Source organism: Neoarius graeffei, chromosome 21, assembly GCF_027579695.1.
Source record: "Neoarius graeffei isolate fNeoGra1 chromosome 21, fNeoGra1.pri, whole genome shotgun sequence".
Taxonomy (NCBI): Eukaryota; Metazoa; Chordata; class Actinopteri; order Siluriformes; family Ariidae; genus Neoarius; species Neoarius graeffei.
In genome coordinates, this window is record NC_083589.1 from 59,332,589 (window position 1) to 59,352,314 (window position 19,726).

Genomic DNA, 19,726 nt, shown 5'->3' on the forward strand with positions numbered 1-19,726 from the left:
CCCAATAATAACTAGCCGCCTAGCCAAACGGCTAATTTAGCAAACATACGCTAAGCTAATTTGTACCATGACGCGACACACACACATTTCAAAGCGTTTTCAGTGTGACAGTTCGTTTTTAGCCAGCTGGGCATCATTTTATCCGCGGTTTTATTTTTATTTTTTTGTGTGTGTTGTTGTTGTTGTGTGTTTTTCTCTCTCCACTGACCTGCCACTCGGAGAGGAGGACTCCCTGACAGTTTCTCAAATTTATTCAGCTTCTCCAGGCTCTGTACATCCTCTGCGGCCGACATATTTGGCAAAAACGAAATCAAATCATCGAATAGTTTTTAGCTAAAACATAAAAAATCCGCTTTCTTTACGTGCAAAACAATGCACTGGAAACAATAAGGCGTCCCATTCTTCACGGATGTCTGTCTGTCTGTCTGTCTGTCCGCTGCGGCTTCACAGTGAAGGCAGAAATCTTTCTCCAACATGGCCAAAGAAAGAAAGAAATGAACCAGGGAGGCTTTTAACTTTTCAAAATAAAGGTTGTGCTTTTCGAAATGATGGAATAAAGAAATCAGTTCATGCGACTTGGGCTTTGTAAATGTGTGTTTATCATCACAAGAGGTGGATAAAGTAGGACTGAGAAATTATCCTGAAGTGAAAGTGTGGATGATGTCTCAACATTATAATATTTTACTCAATTGAAAGTGGAAGCATCCATTGTTGTGTACAAGATAGATAGATAGATAGATAGATAGATAGATAGATAGATAGATAGATAGATAGATAGAAACTTTTCTACTTTTAAATCAGCTCAAGTATTCCAACCTCAATTCCAAAAAAAAAAAAAAAACAACCGAAACCCAGTTGGGATGCTCTGTAAAACATAAAATCATTATGCCATGATTTGCAAATCATGGAAACCTTATATTATTTAATTGAAAATAGAACAAAGACGGTGGTGTAGTGGTTAGCGCTGTCGCCTCACAGCAAGAAGGTCCGGGTTCGAGCCCTGTGGCTGGCGAGGGCCTTTCTGTGCAGAGTTTGCATGTTCTCCCCGTGTCCGCGTGGGTTTCCTCCGGGTGCTCCGGTTTCCCCCACAGTCCAAAGACATGCAGGTTAGGTTAACTGGTGACTCTAAATTGAGCGTAGGTGTGAATGTGAGTGTGAATGGTTGTCTGTGTCTATGTGTCGGCCCTGTGATGACCTGGCGACTTGTCCAGGGTGAACCCCGCCTTTCGCCCGTAGTCAGCTGGGATAGGCTCCAGCTTGCCTGCGACCCTGTAGAACAGGATAAAGCGGCTAGAGATAATGAGATGAGATAGAACAAAGACAACATATCAGATGCTGAAACTGAGAAATCTTATTGTGGGTTTGGTTTTATTTATTTATTTATTTAGCAACAAATTTCCAAAAAGTTGGAACCGGGGCGATGAAAGACAGGAAAAGTTGTGTAATCCATCCATCCATCCATCCATCCATTATCCCTAACCGCTTATCCTGTCCTACAGGGTCTCAGGCAAGCTGGATCCTATCCCAGCTGACTATGGGCGAGAAGCGGGGTACACCCTGGACAAATCACCAGATCATCATAGGGCTGACACATAGAGACAAAAAAACATTCACACTGGGGCGGCAGTGGTTAACACTGTCGCCTCACAGCAAGAACGTTCTGGGTTCGAGCCCAATGGCTGGCGAGGGCCTTTCTGTGTTGAGTTTGCATGTTCTCCCTGTGTCTGTGCAGGTTTCTTCTGGGTGCTCTGGTTTCCCCCACAGTCCAAAGACATGCAGGTGAGGATAATTGGTGGCTCTAAATTGACCATAGGTGTGAATGTGTATGGTTGTTTGTCTCGATGTGTCAGCCCTGTGATGATCTGGTGACTTGTCCAGGGTGTACATGTCGCCAGACTTGTACAAGAACAGGATATGCGGCTACAGATAATGGATGGATGGAACCATTCACACTCACGTTCAATTTAGAGCCACCAATTAACCTAACCTGAAACTGGAGCACCCGGAGGAAACCCACACAGACACGGGGAGAACATTCAAACTCCACACATAAAGGCCCCCATCAGCCACTGGGCTTGAACCCAGAACCTTCTTGTTGTGAGGTGACCGTGCTAACCACTACACCACCATGCCACCCAGGTCAGTAACATGATTGGGTATAAAAAGAAAAAAAAGCATCCCAGAGAAGCGGAGTATTGTATATTCTGACAAGATTAACATGGAGGGATCATATAATGAAAAGTATTGAGAAATGTAAAAAATGATGAAGTTATGAGATGTCTTGCTGGCATAGAATGGGGAGCAGATATAGTAGTATCCTTAAGACAAATTTATGTGTATTTGATTAGCTCAAGAATGGAATATGGAAGCTTGGTATATGGGTCGGCCTCTAAATCAGTTCATGCTTTTGTTACTTCTAGGTTGTATTATTGAAATGTCTTACTGTCCTGAAACAGTAATAGGTGCATAAAAACAATCCAGTTAGTCCAAAATGCAGCAGCAAGAGTCCTTACTTGAACCAGAAGATATGACATCATGTCTATCTTATCCACACTGCACTGGCTCCCAATCAAATTTCGCACTGATTATAAAGCACTGAATGGTCTCATGCCACAGTACCTGGGAGAACTTCTGGTCTTTTATGACCCACCACGCCTACTTGGATCAAAAGGTGCATGCTATTTGTTGGTATCTCAAATAGTGAAGGCTACATCAAGGGGTGGAGCCTTTTCTTATAAAGCCCCACAGTTATGGAACAAGGGTGGCACAGTGGTGTAGTGGTTAGCACTGTCGCTTCACAGTAAGAAGGTCCGGGTTCGAGCCCCGTGGCCGGCGAGGGCCTTTCTGTGTGGAGTTTGCATGTTCTCCCCGTGTCCGCGTGGGTTTCCTCCGGGTGCTCCGGTTTCCCCCACAGTCCAAAGACATGCAGGTTAGGTTAACTGGTGACTCTAAATTGAGCGTAGGTGTGAATGTGAGTGTGAATGGTTGTCTGTGTCTATGTGTCAGCCCTGTGATGACCTGGCGACTTGTCCAGGGTGTACCCCGCCTTTCACCCGTAGTCAGCTGGGATAGGCTCCAGCTCGCCTGCGACCCTGTAGAAGGATAAAGCGGCTAGAGATAATGAGATGAGAATGAGATGAGTTATGGAACAACCTTCCAAGTAGTGTTCGGGACTCAGACACAATGTCAGTGTTTGTCTTGGATGAAAACATATTTGTTTCAACAAGCTTTTTGTTGATAGTTTTTTTATTAGGTAAAAGAGGAGATCTGGATCTGTGACTGGATTGGTGAGAATCAGTGTTCCAGTTCATCCCAAAGGTGTTCAGTGGGGTTGAGGCCAGGGCTCTGTGGCAAACCCTGTCTTCATGGAGCTTGCTTTGTGCACAGGGGCATTGTCATGCTGGAAAAGATTTGGGGCTCTTAGTTCTGGCGAAGGGAAATTGTAATGCTACAGCATACAAAGACATTCTAAGGCAATTGTGTGCTTCTAACCTTGTGGCAACAGTTTGGGGAAGAATGATGGTCAGGTGTCCACATACTTTTGGCCATTCAGTGTACTTAAGTGAGAGGACGTTACTTTGCTGCATTGTAGGACAGAAGTGCGAGAAATCTGAAATCCAAATTCAAAAATATTATTTGTGCAAAGAGAAAGGGTGATATTGATCACACATAACTCTGTTCACACCCAAATAAAATGAAGTCCTCCTCCATTTTATGATTTAAGAGCCTTTCAAAATAAAAGTATGAATTTGTGGAAGTCAGTAGACACATATTCATTTCAAAAGTGTGTCAGGACATCACAGTTCATGCACAATTGACGTGGCAAAGTCCATGCCTTATTACTCCATTCTCCGAATTCTGCTTGTTGTATTTAGTTTATCCACCAGAGGGCGACAGATACCTACTATTTGGAAATGCTTTTAAACACTTCATGTATCCTGCATACATTATTCTGAGGAATGAATAAAGAGGTGAAAGCTAAAAATTTCCTTTAAACTGATCTTCACAGTACGTTAAGCAACAAATGTAGTTGAAACTATTAATTTACTTTAAATTTGTCTTCTCAGAAGGTTTTGCTTTCGACTCTGCTGATAGCTTTCCTAATTAAGGGGCAACTTTTAGAGCTCAATGATGTGTAAAGACAAGGACAAGTCACTGCTAACAGTTTAACCTCTTCAAATGTGAATTAAATTACAGTGACGAGGAAAATGTAAGTTTATGTCTGAAATAAACCAAAAATAAAACTTATTTAAAAAATGTTTCGGTGGGAACGGCCATTAAAAAAGGAGAATAAAAAACATGAATTCTAGTAGGTTCTTAACATATAACTATGATTATCAGCAGATTTTTTTTGTCCTTAATCTTGGAAATCTGTCAACTCTTCATCTTCTGAGATGTAACGATAAAACGTCTTTTTTTTATATTTAAAATGAATAATGAATGTTATTCTATCCACATTCACTGGATATGAGCAATCGCGCGGTCTGATTGGCTACTCTGCTACTAGGATATCAGCTCATGAGTAGAGAAAAACAAAATGGCGGAGCGTGTTGCTGAACCAGCCGAGGACGAAATAAAAACTACTCGAAAACAAAACCCCCGAAAATAAAAAAAAGCAACAAAATATGGAATGAAAGTATTTGATGGTAAGAACAATGTCTTTTTTAATTTTTCAAGAATTATTATTATCCCATTTTACACAAATTGCTCCTGTCATTTTGCCAGTTGGTTTACATTCCAAGCAGAAATTATTTTGTCTGACGTTTTGTATAAAGTTTTTATTTATTGAAGTTATTCCACTCAATCTTGTCGTACATGGCTTACAGTGGTGCTTGAAAGTTTGTGAACCATTTAGAATTTTCTATATTTCTGCATAAATATGACCTAAAACATCATCAGATTTTCACATAAGTCCTAAAAGTAGATAAAGAGAACCCAGTTAAACAAATGAGACAAAAATATTATACTTGGTCATTTATTTATTAAGGAAAATGATCCAATATTACATATCTGTGAGTGGCAAAAGTATGTGACCCTTTGCTTTCAGTATCTGGTGTGACCCCTTTGTGCAGCAATAACTGCAACTAAACGTTTGCGGTAACTGTTGATAAGTCCTGCACACCGGCTTGGAGGAATTTTAGCCCGTTCCTCCGTACAGAACAGCTTCAACTCTGGGATGTTGGTGGGTTTCCTCACATGAACTGCTCGCTTCAGGTCCTTCCACAACATTTCCATTGGATTAAGGTCAGGACTTTGACTTGGCCATTCCAAAACATTAACTTTATTCTTCTTTAACTATTCTTTGGTAGAATGACTTGTGTGCTTAGGGTCGTTGTCTTGCTGCATGACCCACCTTCTCTTGAGATTCAGTTCATGGACAGATGTCCTGACATTTTCCTTTAGAATTCACTGGTATAATTCAGAATTCATTGTTCCATCAATGATGGCAAGCCGTCCTGGCCCAGATGCAGCAAAACAGGCCCAAACCATGATACTACCACCACCATGTTTCACAGATGGGATAAGGTTCTTATGCTGGAATGCAGTGTTTTCCCTTCTCCAAACATAACGCTTCTCATTTAAACCAAAAAGTTCTATTTTGGTCTCATCCATCTACAAAACATTTTTCCAATAGCCTTCTGCCTTGTCTACGTGATCTTTAGCAAACTGCAGACGAGCAGCAATGTTCTTTTTGGAGAGCAGTGGCTTTCTCCTTGCAACCCTGCCATGCACACCATTGTTGTTCAATGTTCTCTTGATGGTGAACATTAACATTAACATTAGCCAATGTGAGAGAGGCCTTCAGTTGCTTAGAAGTTACCCTGGGGTCCTTTGTGACCTCGCAGACTATTACACACCTTGTTCTTGGAGTGATCTTTGTTGGTCGACCACTCCTGGGGAGGGTAACAATGGTCTTGAATTTCCTCCATTTGTACACAATCTGTCTGACTGTGGATTGGTGGAGTCCAAACTCTTTAGAGATGGTTTTGTAACCTTTTCCAGCCTGATGAGCATCAACAACACTTTTTCTGAGGTCCTCAGAAATCTCCTTTGTTTGTGCCATGATACACTTCCACAAACATGTGTTGTGAAGATCAGACTTTGATAGATCCCTGTTCTTTAAATAAAACAGGGTGCCCACTCACACCTGATTGTCATCCCATTGATTGAAAACACCTGACTCTAATTTCACCTTCAAATTAACTGCTAATCCTAGAGGGTCACATACTTTTGCCACCCACAGATATGTAATATTGGATCATTTTCCTCAATAAATAAATGACCAAGTATAATATTTTTGTCTCAATTGCTTAACTGAGTTCTTTTTATCTACTTTTAGGACTTGTGTGAAAATCTGATGATGTTTTCGGTCATATTTATGCAGAAATATAGAAAATTCTAAAGGGTTCACAAACTTTCAAGCACCACTGTATCTTGAGGTCCAATAATGAGCCCAAGGGTACTTAGTATGGTACTTAAAAGTACTTAGTTCTACCCCAGTCCCGTGACAGAGACCAATCTGGACTGATTTCTCAGATTACATCATAGTACTTTGTGTAGAGGGGATTTAAACCTTTTTTTCCCCAAAAAATATAAATGTGGATGCTTGACAAAATGTTCTGAGTCTATATTATATGCAGGATATACTCACAATGTACTGTGAGTAGACCTTAATATTCATTACTCAGAAATGTTTGATATTAAACAATAATATGACTAGTGCATCTAAAAGTCAACTATTAACTACCTGAGCACCTCAGGGATGGATCCAGCCCAAGAATCAGATAGATGCACATTTGCAGAAATATTTTCACTCCTTTTACCAGATCGCTATGGATTTTCACAGGGGCGTAGAGCACGCCAAGCCCTTTCCGAAGAGGGCAGCCATGGCCTGCTATGACAGCGGCTCGGCCCGTTATTCGCCTCCAGGCCTCCCGCATGAGAGCGGCTAGCCGAAAACTTTAGTATGATCCCTGGCTCCAGCTGTGCGCACATGTCGGGATTTAAAAATTCATAACTTTCCCACTGAAAGTCTCAGCCCCACCAAACGTTACAGGCACCTCCCTCTCCCCAAGACCTTCCGAAACAGCCCAGGCTTGGCCCACTATGGCTGCGGCTCGGCCCATTATTCTCGGCAAATTTTGAATATTGACCTCTTTCTGGAGCATGTTATTGGTTTGACCTGGATTCTTTGTCTCAGGTCGCGCTATACAAAATATCGTGAAAATACAGGTAATTAGGTCAGGTAAGCGTCACCACTTACCACAGGCTTGTAGTAGTCGAGTCTGACTCGTGCCCTAATTTTAAGGACTCATGACTTGACTTGGACTTGAGCACTGATGACTTGGACTTGGACTCGTGCATTAACTGCATTCAGATTTGTAAACTGGAAACAAGGACTCTGATTTTTTCTTTATTTTTTGTAACATGTCATAATAATTTGGCATAAGACATTTATATCCACATTAATTTTTGTATTAATTTCATGTAAGAGTGTCACACCTGCGCGCCTTGGCACGTGCATCAGATAGACTCTTGGGTGTGTGCCGTAAACGACTCACACCTGCACAGGTTTAAGGTGCATAACGCATGCCGATATAAAAACTGTGAAAACGCACTTACATTGCGAAGTATTGAGTTGTGTTGCTGACACGTTACCAAGCCTTATTTCCTTGTTTAGTTTCCTGATCCCTGATTTCCTGTTTCTCGTCTTTGATTCTGCTGAGTCTACGATAGCTTGTTTGTGCCTCGCTCAACCTATCGCCCGGTTCACCATTTTAGGATTTTGCCTGCCGTTCTGGATTGTTTCCCGTCTTCACTTGTATTAATAAACACACCTTTTGCACTTACATCCGTCTCCCAACCATCTCTGACAGAATACTTCACACTCCCTGATAAAGAGAAGCACATTCACCTGTTCATACGCCATGTTCAGGAACAAACTATTGTTAATGGCGCTGAAACAGCCACCGTCAAATGGTGTGGTTGGAGTCTTGTTCTCGGACTCAACTTGGACTCTTTTTTAATGACTTGGACTTGAACACTGGGGACTCGAGACTAGACTTGGACTCGAGGTTTAGTGACTCTACTACAACACTGCCACTTACCACAGGTGGTCGGATCTTGAACCACTGGTCTGTTGGTTGATCGTGGCTATAGCCCATGTAAGCGGCTCATGGTAAAGTAAACAAATGCCCCGTGACCGATGCTAAGTGGTGCACATGTATTTCTGAACGATGCACTGGTTGCATCAGTCTGGATCTGTCCTTGCACCTGGTGTATAAAAACCAGCTCTCCGTGTACGTTTGTACCCCAGTGCTCTTGAATGCTTGTATCTGATTGGTCACAAGGTGGTGATTACTTTTCTTTAAAAGCAGCTCTGACAGGAGTGAGGTTTATATATAAATATATACAACCCCGATTCCAAAAAAGTTGGGACAAAATGCAAATTGTAAATAAAAACGGAATGCAATGATGTGGAAGTTTCAAAATTCCATATTTTATTCAGAATAGAATATAGATGACATATCAAATGTTTAAACTGAGAAAATGTATCATTTAAAGAGAAAAATTAGGTGATTTTAAATTTCATGACAACAACACATCTCAAAAAAGTTGGGACAAGGCCATGTTTCCCACTGTGAGACATCCCCTTTTCTCTTTACAACAGTCTGTAAACGTCTGGGGACTGAGGAGACAAGTTGCTCAAGTTTAGGGATAGGAATGTTAACCCATTCTTGTCTAATGTAGGATTCTAGTTGCTCAACTGTCTTAGGTCTTTTTTGTTGTATCTTCCGTTTTATGATGCGCCAAATGTTTTCTATGGGTGAAAGATCTGGACTGCAGGCTGGCCAGTTCAGTACCCGGACCCTTCTTCTACGCAGCCATGATGCTGTAATTGATGCAGTATGTGGTTTGGCATTGTCATGTTGGAAAATGCAAGGTCTTCCCTGAAAGAGACGTCGTCTGGATGGGAGCATATGTTGCTCTAGAACCTGGATATACCTTTCAGCACTGATGGTGTCTTTCCAGATGTGTAAGCTGCAGGATGGCACGGTGAATTGTGTTCACAGATAATGTTCTCTGGAAATATTCCTGAGCCCATTTTGTGATTTCCAATACAGAAGCATGCCTGTATGTGATGCAGTGCCGTCTAAGGGCCCGAAGATCACGGGCACCCAGTATGGTTTTCCGGCCTTGACCCTTACGCACAGAGATTCTTCCAGATTCTCTGAATCTTTTGATGATATTATGCACTGTAGATGATGATATGTTCAAACTCTTTGCAATTTTACACTGTCGAACTCCTTTCTGATATTGCTCCACTATTTGTCGGTGCAGAATTAGGGGGATTGGTGATCCTCTTCCCATATTTACTTCTGAGAGCTGCTGCCACTCCAAGATGCTCTTTTTATACCCAGTCATGTTAATGACCTATTGCCAATTGACCTAATGAGTTGCAGTTCGGTCCTCCAGCTGTTCCTTTTTTGTACCTTTAACTTTTCCAGCCTCTTATTGCCCCGTCCCAACTTTTTTGAGATGTGTTGCTGTCATGAAATTTCAAATGAGCCAATATTTGGCAGGAAATTTCAAAATGTCTCACTTTCGACATTTGATATGTTGTCTATGTTCTATTGTGAATACAATATCAGTTTTTGAGATTTGTAAATTATTGCATTCCGTTTTTATTTACAATTTGTACTTTGTCCCAACTTTTTTGGAATCAGGGTTGTATACAGGATATTGCACAGTTGCACAAACATACGGTATGAAGTTTATCTTCGAGTGGTGACTGTATGTATTCACAAGTGAGCAAAATGAACAAATTATATATTTTTCAACATGAGAAGATAAACTTCATATCTTCACACCATTGTGTAATGTGTTAATGTGTAGATCCAGATGGCGCATGGCTAAAAGTTACCTCTGGTCGAGCAAATCCACTCACACCTGGCAAGTGGGATCACCTGGATGCTCCTGGAGGGTGAGGTTGTGGGCATGATTGGAGCTCCTGCATGCTGGAAAGAGTGTAGTATGGATTGGGTCATGTAGTGTAGTGTAGAGCAGGCTTGTAGTGCTCAAGTTCAGGACTTGGACTCGAGTCCGACTTGTGACCTAATTATAAGTACTTGTGACTTGACTTGGACTTGAGCACTGATGACTCGGACTTGGGCTTTTGGCGGAAGCTGGTGAAGGGAAGGACTGCTTACAGTTACTTGCAAAAGTATTCATCCCCCTTGGTGTTTGTCTTGTTTTGTCGCATTACAAGCTGGAATTAAAATTGATTTTTGGAGGGTTAGCACCATCTGATTTACACAACATGCCTACAACTTTAAAGGTGCACATTGTATTGTGACACAAACAATAATCTCATCTCATTATCTGTAGCCGCTTTATCCTGTTCTACAGGGTCGCAGGCGAGCTGGAGCCTATCCCAGCTGACTACGGGTGAAAGGCGGGGTACACCCTGGACAAGTCGCCAGGTCATCACAGGGCTGACACATAGACACAGACAACCATTCACACTCACATTCACACCTACGCTCAATTTAGAGTCACCAGTTAACCTAACCTGCATGTCTTTGGACTGTGGGGGAAACCGGAGCACCCGGAGGAAACCCACGCAGACACGGGGAGAACATGCAAACTCCACACAGAAAGGCCCTTGCTGGCCACGGGGCTCGAACCCGGACCTTCTTGCTGTGAGGCGACAGCGCTAACCACTACACCACCATGCTGCCCTACAAACAATAATTAAAATGAAAAAACAGAACTCTAGAGTGTGCATAGGTATTCACCCCCCTCAAAGTCAATACTTTATAGAGCCACCTTTTGCTACAATTACAGCTGCAAGTTTCTTGGGGTATGTCTCTATTAGCTTAGCACATCTAGCCACTGGGATTTTTGCCCATTCCTCAAGGCAAAACTGCTCCACCTCCTTCAAGTTAGATGGGTTGCGTTGGTGTACAGCAATCTTCAAGTTATGCCACAGATTCTCAATTAGATTGAGGCTTCGATTAGGCCATTCCAAGACATGTAAATGTTTCCCTTTAAACCACTCCAGTGTCACTTTAGCAGTATGTTTAGGATCATTGTCCTGCTAGACCGTGAACTTTCATCCCAATCTGAAACCTCTGGCTGACTCAAACAGGTTTTCCTCCAGAATTGCCCTGTATTTAGTGCCATCCATCTTTCCTTCAGTCCTGACCAGCTTTCCTGTCCCTGCAGATGAAAAACATCCCCACAGCATGATGCTGCCACCACCATGCTTCACTGTAGGAATGGTGTTCTCAGGGTGTTGGGTTTGCGCCACACATGGCGTTTCCCATGATGGCCAAAAAGATCAATTTTAGTCTCATTTGACCAGAGAATCTTCTTCCATGTGTTTGGGGAGTCTGCCACATGCTGTTGGGCAAACTCCAAATGTGTTTTCTTCAGCAATGGCTTTTTTCTGGCCACTCTTCCATAAAGCCCCGCTCTGTGGAGTGTACGGCTTAAAGTGGTCCTATGGACAGAGACTCTCATATCCGCTGTGGATCTTTGCAGCTCCTTCAGTGTTCTCTTTGGCATCTTCGTTGCATCTCTGATTAATGCCCTCCTTGCCCGGTCTGTGAGTTCTGGTGGGCGGGGCCTTCTCTTGTCAGGTTTGTAGTGGTGCCATATTCTTTCCATTTTGCTATAATGGATTTAATGGAGCTCCGTGGGATATTCAAAGTTTGGGATATTTTTTATAACCCAACCCTGATCTATACTTCTCCACAACTTTGTCTCTGACCTGTTTGGAGGCTCCTTGGTTCTCATGTTGCTTGCTTAGTAGTGTTGCAGAGTCAGGGTCCTTCCAGAACAAGTGGATTTATACAGACATCATGTGACAGATCATGTGACACTTTGATTGCACACAGGTGGATCTTAATCAACTAATTATGTGACTTATGAAGTGAACTGGTTGGACCAGCTCTTATTTAAGGGTTTCGTATGAAAGGGGGTGAATACTTATGCACCTTACAGATTTCTGTTTTTTCATCTTAATTATTGTTTGTGTCACAATAAAAAAAACAATGTGCACCTTTAAAGCTGTCGGCATGTTGTGTAAATCAGATGGTGCTAACCCTCCAAAAATCCATTTTAATTCCAGCTTGTAGTGCGACAAAACAGGACAAACACCAAGGGGGATGAATACTTTTGCAAGACACTGTATAGCTGCTATAACGAGTGAGAACAGAGACTTGTTTCATGGACGTTCCACAACATGAAATGTCGCTATAAATAGATAAAAATGTTTTTTTTTTCAGAAATAGTGATTAAGTGATGAATTGCAAATTGCTGTAGAAAAATAAAACACTTCAGGACGTGATGGTCGTTGATTATTTTCCCATTACAGCACATCCTACAGTTTTGTTCCTTACAATAATGAAATGTAAATGTTGTTTCTCAGACTGTATAAGGATGAAGGATCATATATCAGGACATTTTATCTAACATTCTGCATGTTATTTCATTTACTTGTTGAACTTGACAAAAAAAATACACTCTTAAACCAAGATGCTTTTTTCATAATAAAGTTTATTCTATTTTACAAATAGTATTTTGTCCTTGACTGCAAAATAGGAATGCATTATATTTACATACACAGGTATACAATTAATTATAACAAAGTTAGAGAAGCTCGCCTTTCTGCCTGTCTCACTTCTCCTCCTCCTCCTTCTCCTCCTCCTGCTGTTAGGATAATTCTGTTATCTCTCATCCGATATGGAAATAGTAAAAGTCGTTTCTAAAACACCTGCTATAACACTGAGCTAGAAGGACATTTTTAATTCTTACAAAATGTTAAAGGTGGAAGCTTTATCAGGTCCGTGACAGACAGACGGACAGACAGATGGACAGCTGGGGCTCACCCAACGACATGTGGCAGTATGTGAAAGATGGATATAAAACAGAACACAAGCGTATCACAGAGGCAGACGCTTTTTTTAAACATGGATGAGTAATTTTTTCAAGTAAATACTGTGACTGAGGGTTAATTTGAATCCTCCTTTTGCTTTAGACTCAAGAATAACAATCCACAGTCTGAATATTGGACAGCACGCCTTCTTCAGCACAGGCAGCTTCAGAATCAGCGACTTGCCATTTTCACATCATTTACTGCGTTAAATATCAGATATCGGATTTTCAGAAAGTCTGCGTCATTGTTCTGCCTGCTGATACCCTGTGTGTTTCAGTGACTCTTCGAGACACTTGAGCGTTTTAGACCAGAGGCATGAAAACAGGAACGTAACTGAATTACGAACCAAATGAAATCTCACTATGTTTCTAGGTAAAATCAATCACGACCTAAAATATTTACATTCTTCTGGTGCTTTATTGGAACCAGTACACTCTTAGAAAAAAACAACAACAACAAAACTAAACAACACCAACACCAACAAAAATGCTTAGCATGCTAAAGGGTAAATCTTAGCACATAAAAAATATCTTGAGTGTGGTTAAATTTATCAGAAAATACCTCATAATGTGATTAAGCCTTATTTCTAGACCATCCATCCATCCATCCATCCATCCATCCATCTTCTACCGCTTATCCGGATCCGGGTCGCGGGGTAGCAGCCTAAGCAGAGCAGCCCAGACTTCCCTCTCCCCAGCCCCCTCCACCAGCTCGTCCGGGGGAATACTGAGACGTTCCCAGGCCAGCCGAGAGATGTAATCTCTCCAGCATGTCCTGGGTCTGCCCCAGGGTCTCCTCCCGGTGAGGCATGCCCAGAAAACCTCCCTTGGGAGGCTTATTTCTAGACATTTTCACTAATTAATCTGCGCTAGCAACACTGGTGCAAATTGTTACTCTCACTCAGGATCTTTCTGCTTTCTTCTTCTTCTTCTGACAGTTTTTTAGGACGCTATTTCTCCCTCAGTTTTCATCCAATCATCACCAAATTTCACATGAAATTTCAATACCTCTTGGCTGAATTACATTGCTATGACTTTTGGTGCTGATCCGGATCACTGATCTGGAATGATCCATGAAAAACGGGATTTTTCTCAATCACTTATAACTCTGTCAATGTTCATGATTTTTTCAATCAGTTTTTTTTTTTTAAATTTTGTTCAGGGTGGCAGGACGTGACTTTTCCTCACTAAGCGTCATTCTCTATCTCTTACCGTTCCGGATCTATAGGGTATGGTGACCAGACGTCCCAGTTTGTAACAGCTAGCGCAAATCACTGTGACTTTAATCCCAGTCTCTATCTAGTTTCCAACTTGTTTTTCAAACTTGCTAGATAATTTTGCTTATTTAAAGCATTTATTTCTCGAAAGAAGCACGATTATCTGCAGTAAAAACAACAGCTACAAACATCCTAGGTTTAAAAATCTAATATTTATTTTATAGCCTAATAATCTCATAATGAAAAATATTACATAAATGAAACAATATTCATGATGTTAAATTAAAGGCTGTTCATTTATCTTTAGGCCTGAAGGTTCCTTTAGGCTGTTTTCACACTGTTTTCTTTGGCTGATATAAAAACTGTAACCATAGCAACACTCTTCTTCGTCTTCTTCAGCTACACACAGTAACTGTCCTATCCTGCTCTCCAGATTCAATTTATGAGCATCAGTAACTGAGCTGGAATGAAGTTTGGTGTGACTCTGCTGATGATGAACTCAACAGAGTTTGAGCTGCTTGTGTGACTTCACTGTATCTGTGTGACGCCACAGTTAAAGGAACGTTACGTTACGTCACATCACATCACATCATGTACACCAGGGAACGTCCTAAACCTACACACACTTTAATATTTTTTTTTTAATTGGAAAACTAGCAATGGAATAGTTTCAATGCATGGTGCAAATCTCGTCCTATTTGCTCCCCAAGAACAGTCATTTTTCCAGCACTTTGTCCTTTATGTTTGTTTTTCTCTCCCAGCTTGTGATGTGATTGGTCGTCTTTTTCTTCTTCTCATAACTGGCAAGGGCCATGGGGCACCACTGATGACATTTTAACAGTCCATCATTGGTGTGTCGAGGGTGTTTAGACTTAGCAGAGCCCATCTGTCTCCAAGTTTGAGACTTTGGGCAATTTAGAGCAGCCAATTATCTTAATCTGCATGTCTTTGGACTGTAGGGGAAACCGGAGCACCCGGAGGAAACCCACGCGGACACGGGGAGAACATGCAAACTCCGCACAGAAAGGTCCCCATCGCCCACTGGGCTTGAACCCAGAACTTTCTTGTTGTGAGGCAACAGTGCTAACCACTACACCACCGTGCCACCCAGGACAGTAACATGATTGGGTATTAAAACAAAAAGAGCATCCCGGAAAGGCAGAGTCTCGTATATTCTGACACAAGATTAACATGGAGGGATCATATCAGCCACTAGGCTCGAACCTAGAACCTTCTTGCTGTGAGGCAACAGTGATAACCACTACACCACTGTGCTGCCCTGTGATTGGTCAGGAAGTTTAAAAAAAAGCTGGACGTCACTCGGAAACCTTGAACGTCTTCCAGCTGTCGGTTGTCACAGCCTCACTGTGACCAGTAAAATGTAAGCAGCAGTGAATTACAAAATGGCCGCTTCCTGTAGAAGCGTAAAATGTGTGAGAGAGAGAGAGAGAGAGAGAGAGCTGTTGAGAAACAAAATAATCAGTGAAATCAGCCTGTGAAAGGTTCTGTGTTGGAACCCAACGACTGAGTGTTTTACGATCAGGAAGGGTTTCGAAAGAGGAAACCTTTTCACAAGTACTTGATATGTCTTGTACGGTACTTGTATTTTGCACTTATGTTGTTTTTGTACTTTTGTGCCAGCATTTATTGTGTATCTATTGTCAGTTTTGTCACTAATGGAATTTCACTGTGTGTAGAACAATCATTATGTTTAACATGCACAATATATTCCAGTTTTTGCCCTTATTCCGAAACAGACAATATTCCTACTAAGCTGAATATTCCCCTAATATTCTTGTTTAATTACATTTCTAGCGTTTACAACCATGTACAGAGCCGACCGCAACCAAGCAACCGCCGTAAAAACCCCAACTGAGACGCGTATTCCGAATGTGCTGTATACAACTCCAAAGAACGCGCCTAAAACCTGAATAATATCAACGATATCCCACGTCTTAATCGGAAAATCCTAAATTTGGAATAAGGCCAAGTTCAGAATACATGCTGTTTACATGACCCGTATCAAATTCCAAATATCGCTGTATTCAGAATAATAATAATGTATTAGTATAAATATAAAGGTGATTATAGAAAATCATGCACGCTGATTGGTCGAGAGATTCGTACTAATTCTCGATAATCACCTCGAGCGACTCGGCAAAATGGTGGCCGATTTCTTCGTCACCGTAAGTGAGGAAGAATTACAGATTATGAAAGAAAATGCTGTTCCTAGAATAAAAGCACTAAAGATGCTACAAAGTTTGGTCTGAAACTATTCAACGGTAAAAAGGAATTGTGATTTATTTTATCGATTTCAAAACAAAGTATTTTATGTGACTCGGCGTAGATAAGTGACAAGTCTGCGCCGCAAAGTTATTACATTAGAATGCTGCTTTTGAAGATTGAAATAATTAAAAAAAATTTTTTAAATAATCACCTGTGTATTTATACTAAAACAATTATCCGTCTCAGGTTCAGTGAATATCAGTGAATAACGACCTTGACTTCTTTGTCTTGGTTATTATTCACCTATATTCGCTTCACCTTCAGCAAATAATTGTTAAATATTAGTCTGAATGTAAACATACTGAACGAGAATACGCTCTTTGAATTGAACTGAACTACATAACAACCATCCAAATCTTTTTTTTTCTAAGAGTGAAGCACCACAATAATAAAAATCGCTACTTCCAAAAAAAAAAAAAAGTCAGTAAACAGTCCTGGTCATGAAATCGACATCAGATGGATGGAGTATGGAAAGAAAAGAAATAAAGAAACAGAAAGGTGCGTATGCATGTTTTTCATGGTGCAGCAGTAACAGTAACGTGTATTGTGCGGCTGTTCAACATGAACACGAATGCTAACGGCTAAATCATCTACCTGAGGGACTGCGACGTTTCTTCATGACACATGATTGCTGACGTGACATCTAACTGTTGATCATCTAAACAAACGATTCTTCTTAAAATTCAGAAATTTCTAGTAGTATCAGATAAATAGCTTCGATTGCAAGGCAGTTTCATTTCATAACATCCAAATAGGTCAAACATGCAAAGGGTATAATATACTATACTCGATTACGGCATCGATCTTATTATCAGCATAATAACTGTTTATTTAACACTTTCACGAAAAACATGAGGATGACCGGGTGAGTCGGATAAAGGTTCCACCTTAACAGAACTTGTGGCTTTAGATGGACGGATCGTTTTTTTTTGCCATCTCCCTTTCTTGTTCTTCCAAACAAAAGAAAGAAAAGAACACATCCACATCATTTTAGCAAGGCTTATTTTTCTCTAAGGTTCCGTTGCGGGTTTTTTTTCTTTCATTTTTCATCAAGTTTAAATTGAAGTACATGCGCTTAAAAAAAGCTGATAAAGTACCCAAAGGTGGATCCACACATTGGTCTCAAATCACCACATGGAGCACTCTGTCAAGGCAAAAGAAAGGTCAAAGGTCAGAGGCTGAAGGACTGAACGGTGCTTCAGAGGTGTCCGTCGTTTCATTTCAGTCTGTCATCGGTTGTCGTTCGGGGAATTCTTTTTGTTTGTTTTTTTAAAGATTTTCCCCAGCAGAGTCCATTTTACACAATCAAACAAAGTCTTACCAATCATGAGTACATTTTTTTTTTCCTTCCTCTTTTTTTTTTTTTCCCGAGGATCAGATAGCAGATAGACCTTTGGTTGTGCGTCTGGGTTTCTGCCACTGAAAAAATTGCGCTCATCACTTCATCACATCATCTCCTTTGGCTTTTTTCTTCCTCTTCTTCTTCTTTCCTCATGTAATTTGTGTAACTGCAAACTCTGTGGCAGTGAACGACTCGTATTTGTGTTTTTTTTTTTAACACACACACACACACAACACAACAATCCCCGTCTCAGCGACTAATTCTAGTAGAGGTTATGAATCTGAGGCAGCTACAGAACATGTGCTTGTTTTAGAGGACGTGATCCTTAAACCTCACCCGAAAAAAGCCCAGAGGAAACCCTCACAGCTGGATTAGGGTGTGTGTGTGTGTGTGTGTGTGTGAGAGAGAGAGAGAGAGAGAGAAAGAGAGTGAGAGCAAGAGAGAGAGAGAGAGAGAGAGTGTGTGCTTTCATCAGAGGCAATCAAACCTGTAATTTTTTTCGTGCGCTCGTTTCCGTGCCACAGACAGTCAGCATCCCAGACGTGCCATCTTGAATGTTCCCAGTGTGTCTTTTATTTTATTTTATTTTTTCATTTTCTGTCTTGTAAACTCAAAGAACTTCAAGTTTTTTTTCTGGTCTGATAATGTACCAAAAGTGTCCCTTTCCATGTTTTGGTACTACAATGAGACTCTATCATAGTGTCACGCACAATCCTAGTCGATAAAATGAGAACACCAACGTTGTGGATGCGAAACACTTTGCTTAACAGCTATATTTTTAAAGGCAACATAAATGTAGCATTATCATTACTATTATTATTTTTTTTTAAAAGAAAACTTTTTTCCCGGGGAAGGAGAGAGGGTTTCGCAGGTAGTACATCCAGAGCCTCAACCCTCTCCCCCTCCCTGTTGCATCATGGGTAACGTAGCAGTCTCCAGCTCCTTGGCCTGTTTCTAGTCATCTAGGAAGCAGAGCTTGAATGTGATGCGGATTCTTGGTTGCTCGATTGATAGGAAGTTTGCAAGAAAACAGAAGATGTACAGGTGCTCAGGCACGGCTCGGTTGTTTTTTTTTTCCCCCTAGTTTTCTGACGGCGGTCCCAGTGCGCTCTGGGAAACGTGGTCCTCAGCTGTCCAGGCTCATGAAGGCGACCACCTGCTCCAGCTTGTGGGCCAGTTCCTGTTTCCTGACACTGTCATCCTCCTCCAGTGCATACACAATCTGCCGGAAGAAGAACAGAGTCCACGTCAGTCACAGATATATATATATATATATATATATATATATATATACACAGTGCAATGCAATAATGAGTACACCCCCCCGAAAAACGACATTTTTCACAGTATTAAAATGAACACAAACAATATGTCCCAAACAGTTCCTTGATGATGTTTACTGCACTATGTTCTTACATTATAACTCAAGCAGAAAGGTGAAAAGATGCCTTAAATTACATATTTTTCTGTTTCCGTGAAAGTGGGGTGGAGCAAAAGTGAGTACACCCCACAACAAACTCAATTACATCCAATACATTTAGTACCGTATTGGCCCGAATATAAGACGACCCTGAATGTAAGACGACCCCCCCTTTTCTAAGTTCATCTTTGGGGAAAAAGTTTTTTGAAGACCAAATGTTCATTCATATAACTCGTATTTATTTCAAAATTCTGTTTAAAATTAGAGGCTTTTGTTTTTCACATTTAAATAGAGGTCATTTCAGTCTCATTTCCGTGAACACTTTTCATAGAAGTAAAAAAAAGAGGCTAAACTGCAGGCTACTAGACAAGCCAAATTAAAACATTTAAATTGCATTAATTCAACAAATTTGTCAGGTTTAGATTGAAAGTTCATAAACTTCAGAATGTCAATGCATTAACTTCCCATAGCCTACGGGTATATGGAATAAATTTGCAGAACAGTGCAAATGTTTTAAAC

General features: G+C 41.0%; 2 protein-coding genes across 5 annotated transcripts in view; both read right to left on the bottom strand.

Annotated features, from left to right (window-relative positions):
• klhdc10 (kelch domain containing 10) overlaps positions 1-457 on the bottom strand; it is a 39,591-nt gene extending 39,134 nt beyond the window's left edge. For all 3 annotated transcript variants that reach the window (XM_060903435.1, XM_060903434.1, XM_060903433.1), the window contains exon 1: positions 209-457. In XM_060903435.1, the coding sequence (XP_060759418.1) occupies positions 209-293 (85 nt within the window). In that variant the 5' untranslated portion in view covers positions 294-457. The remainder of the gene's footprint in view (positions 1-208) is intronic.
• Positions 458-12,547: 12,090 nt separating this feature from the next.
• Positions 12,548-19,726, bottom strand: part of plxna4 (plexin A4) — a 778,998-nt gene continuing 771,819 nt past the window's right edge. For both annotated transcript variants that reach the window (XM_060903436.1, XM_060903437.1), the window contains exon 32: positions 12,548-19,009. In XM_060903436.1, the coding sequence (XP_060759419.1) occupies positions 18,914-19,009 (96 nt within the window). In that variant the 3' untranslated portion in view covers positions 12,548-18,913. The remainder of the gene's footprint in view (positions 19,010-19,726) is intronic.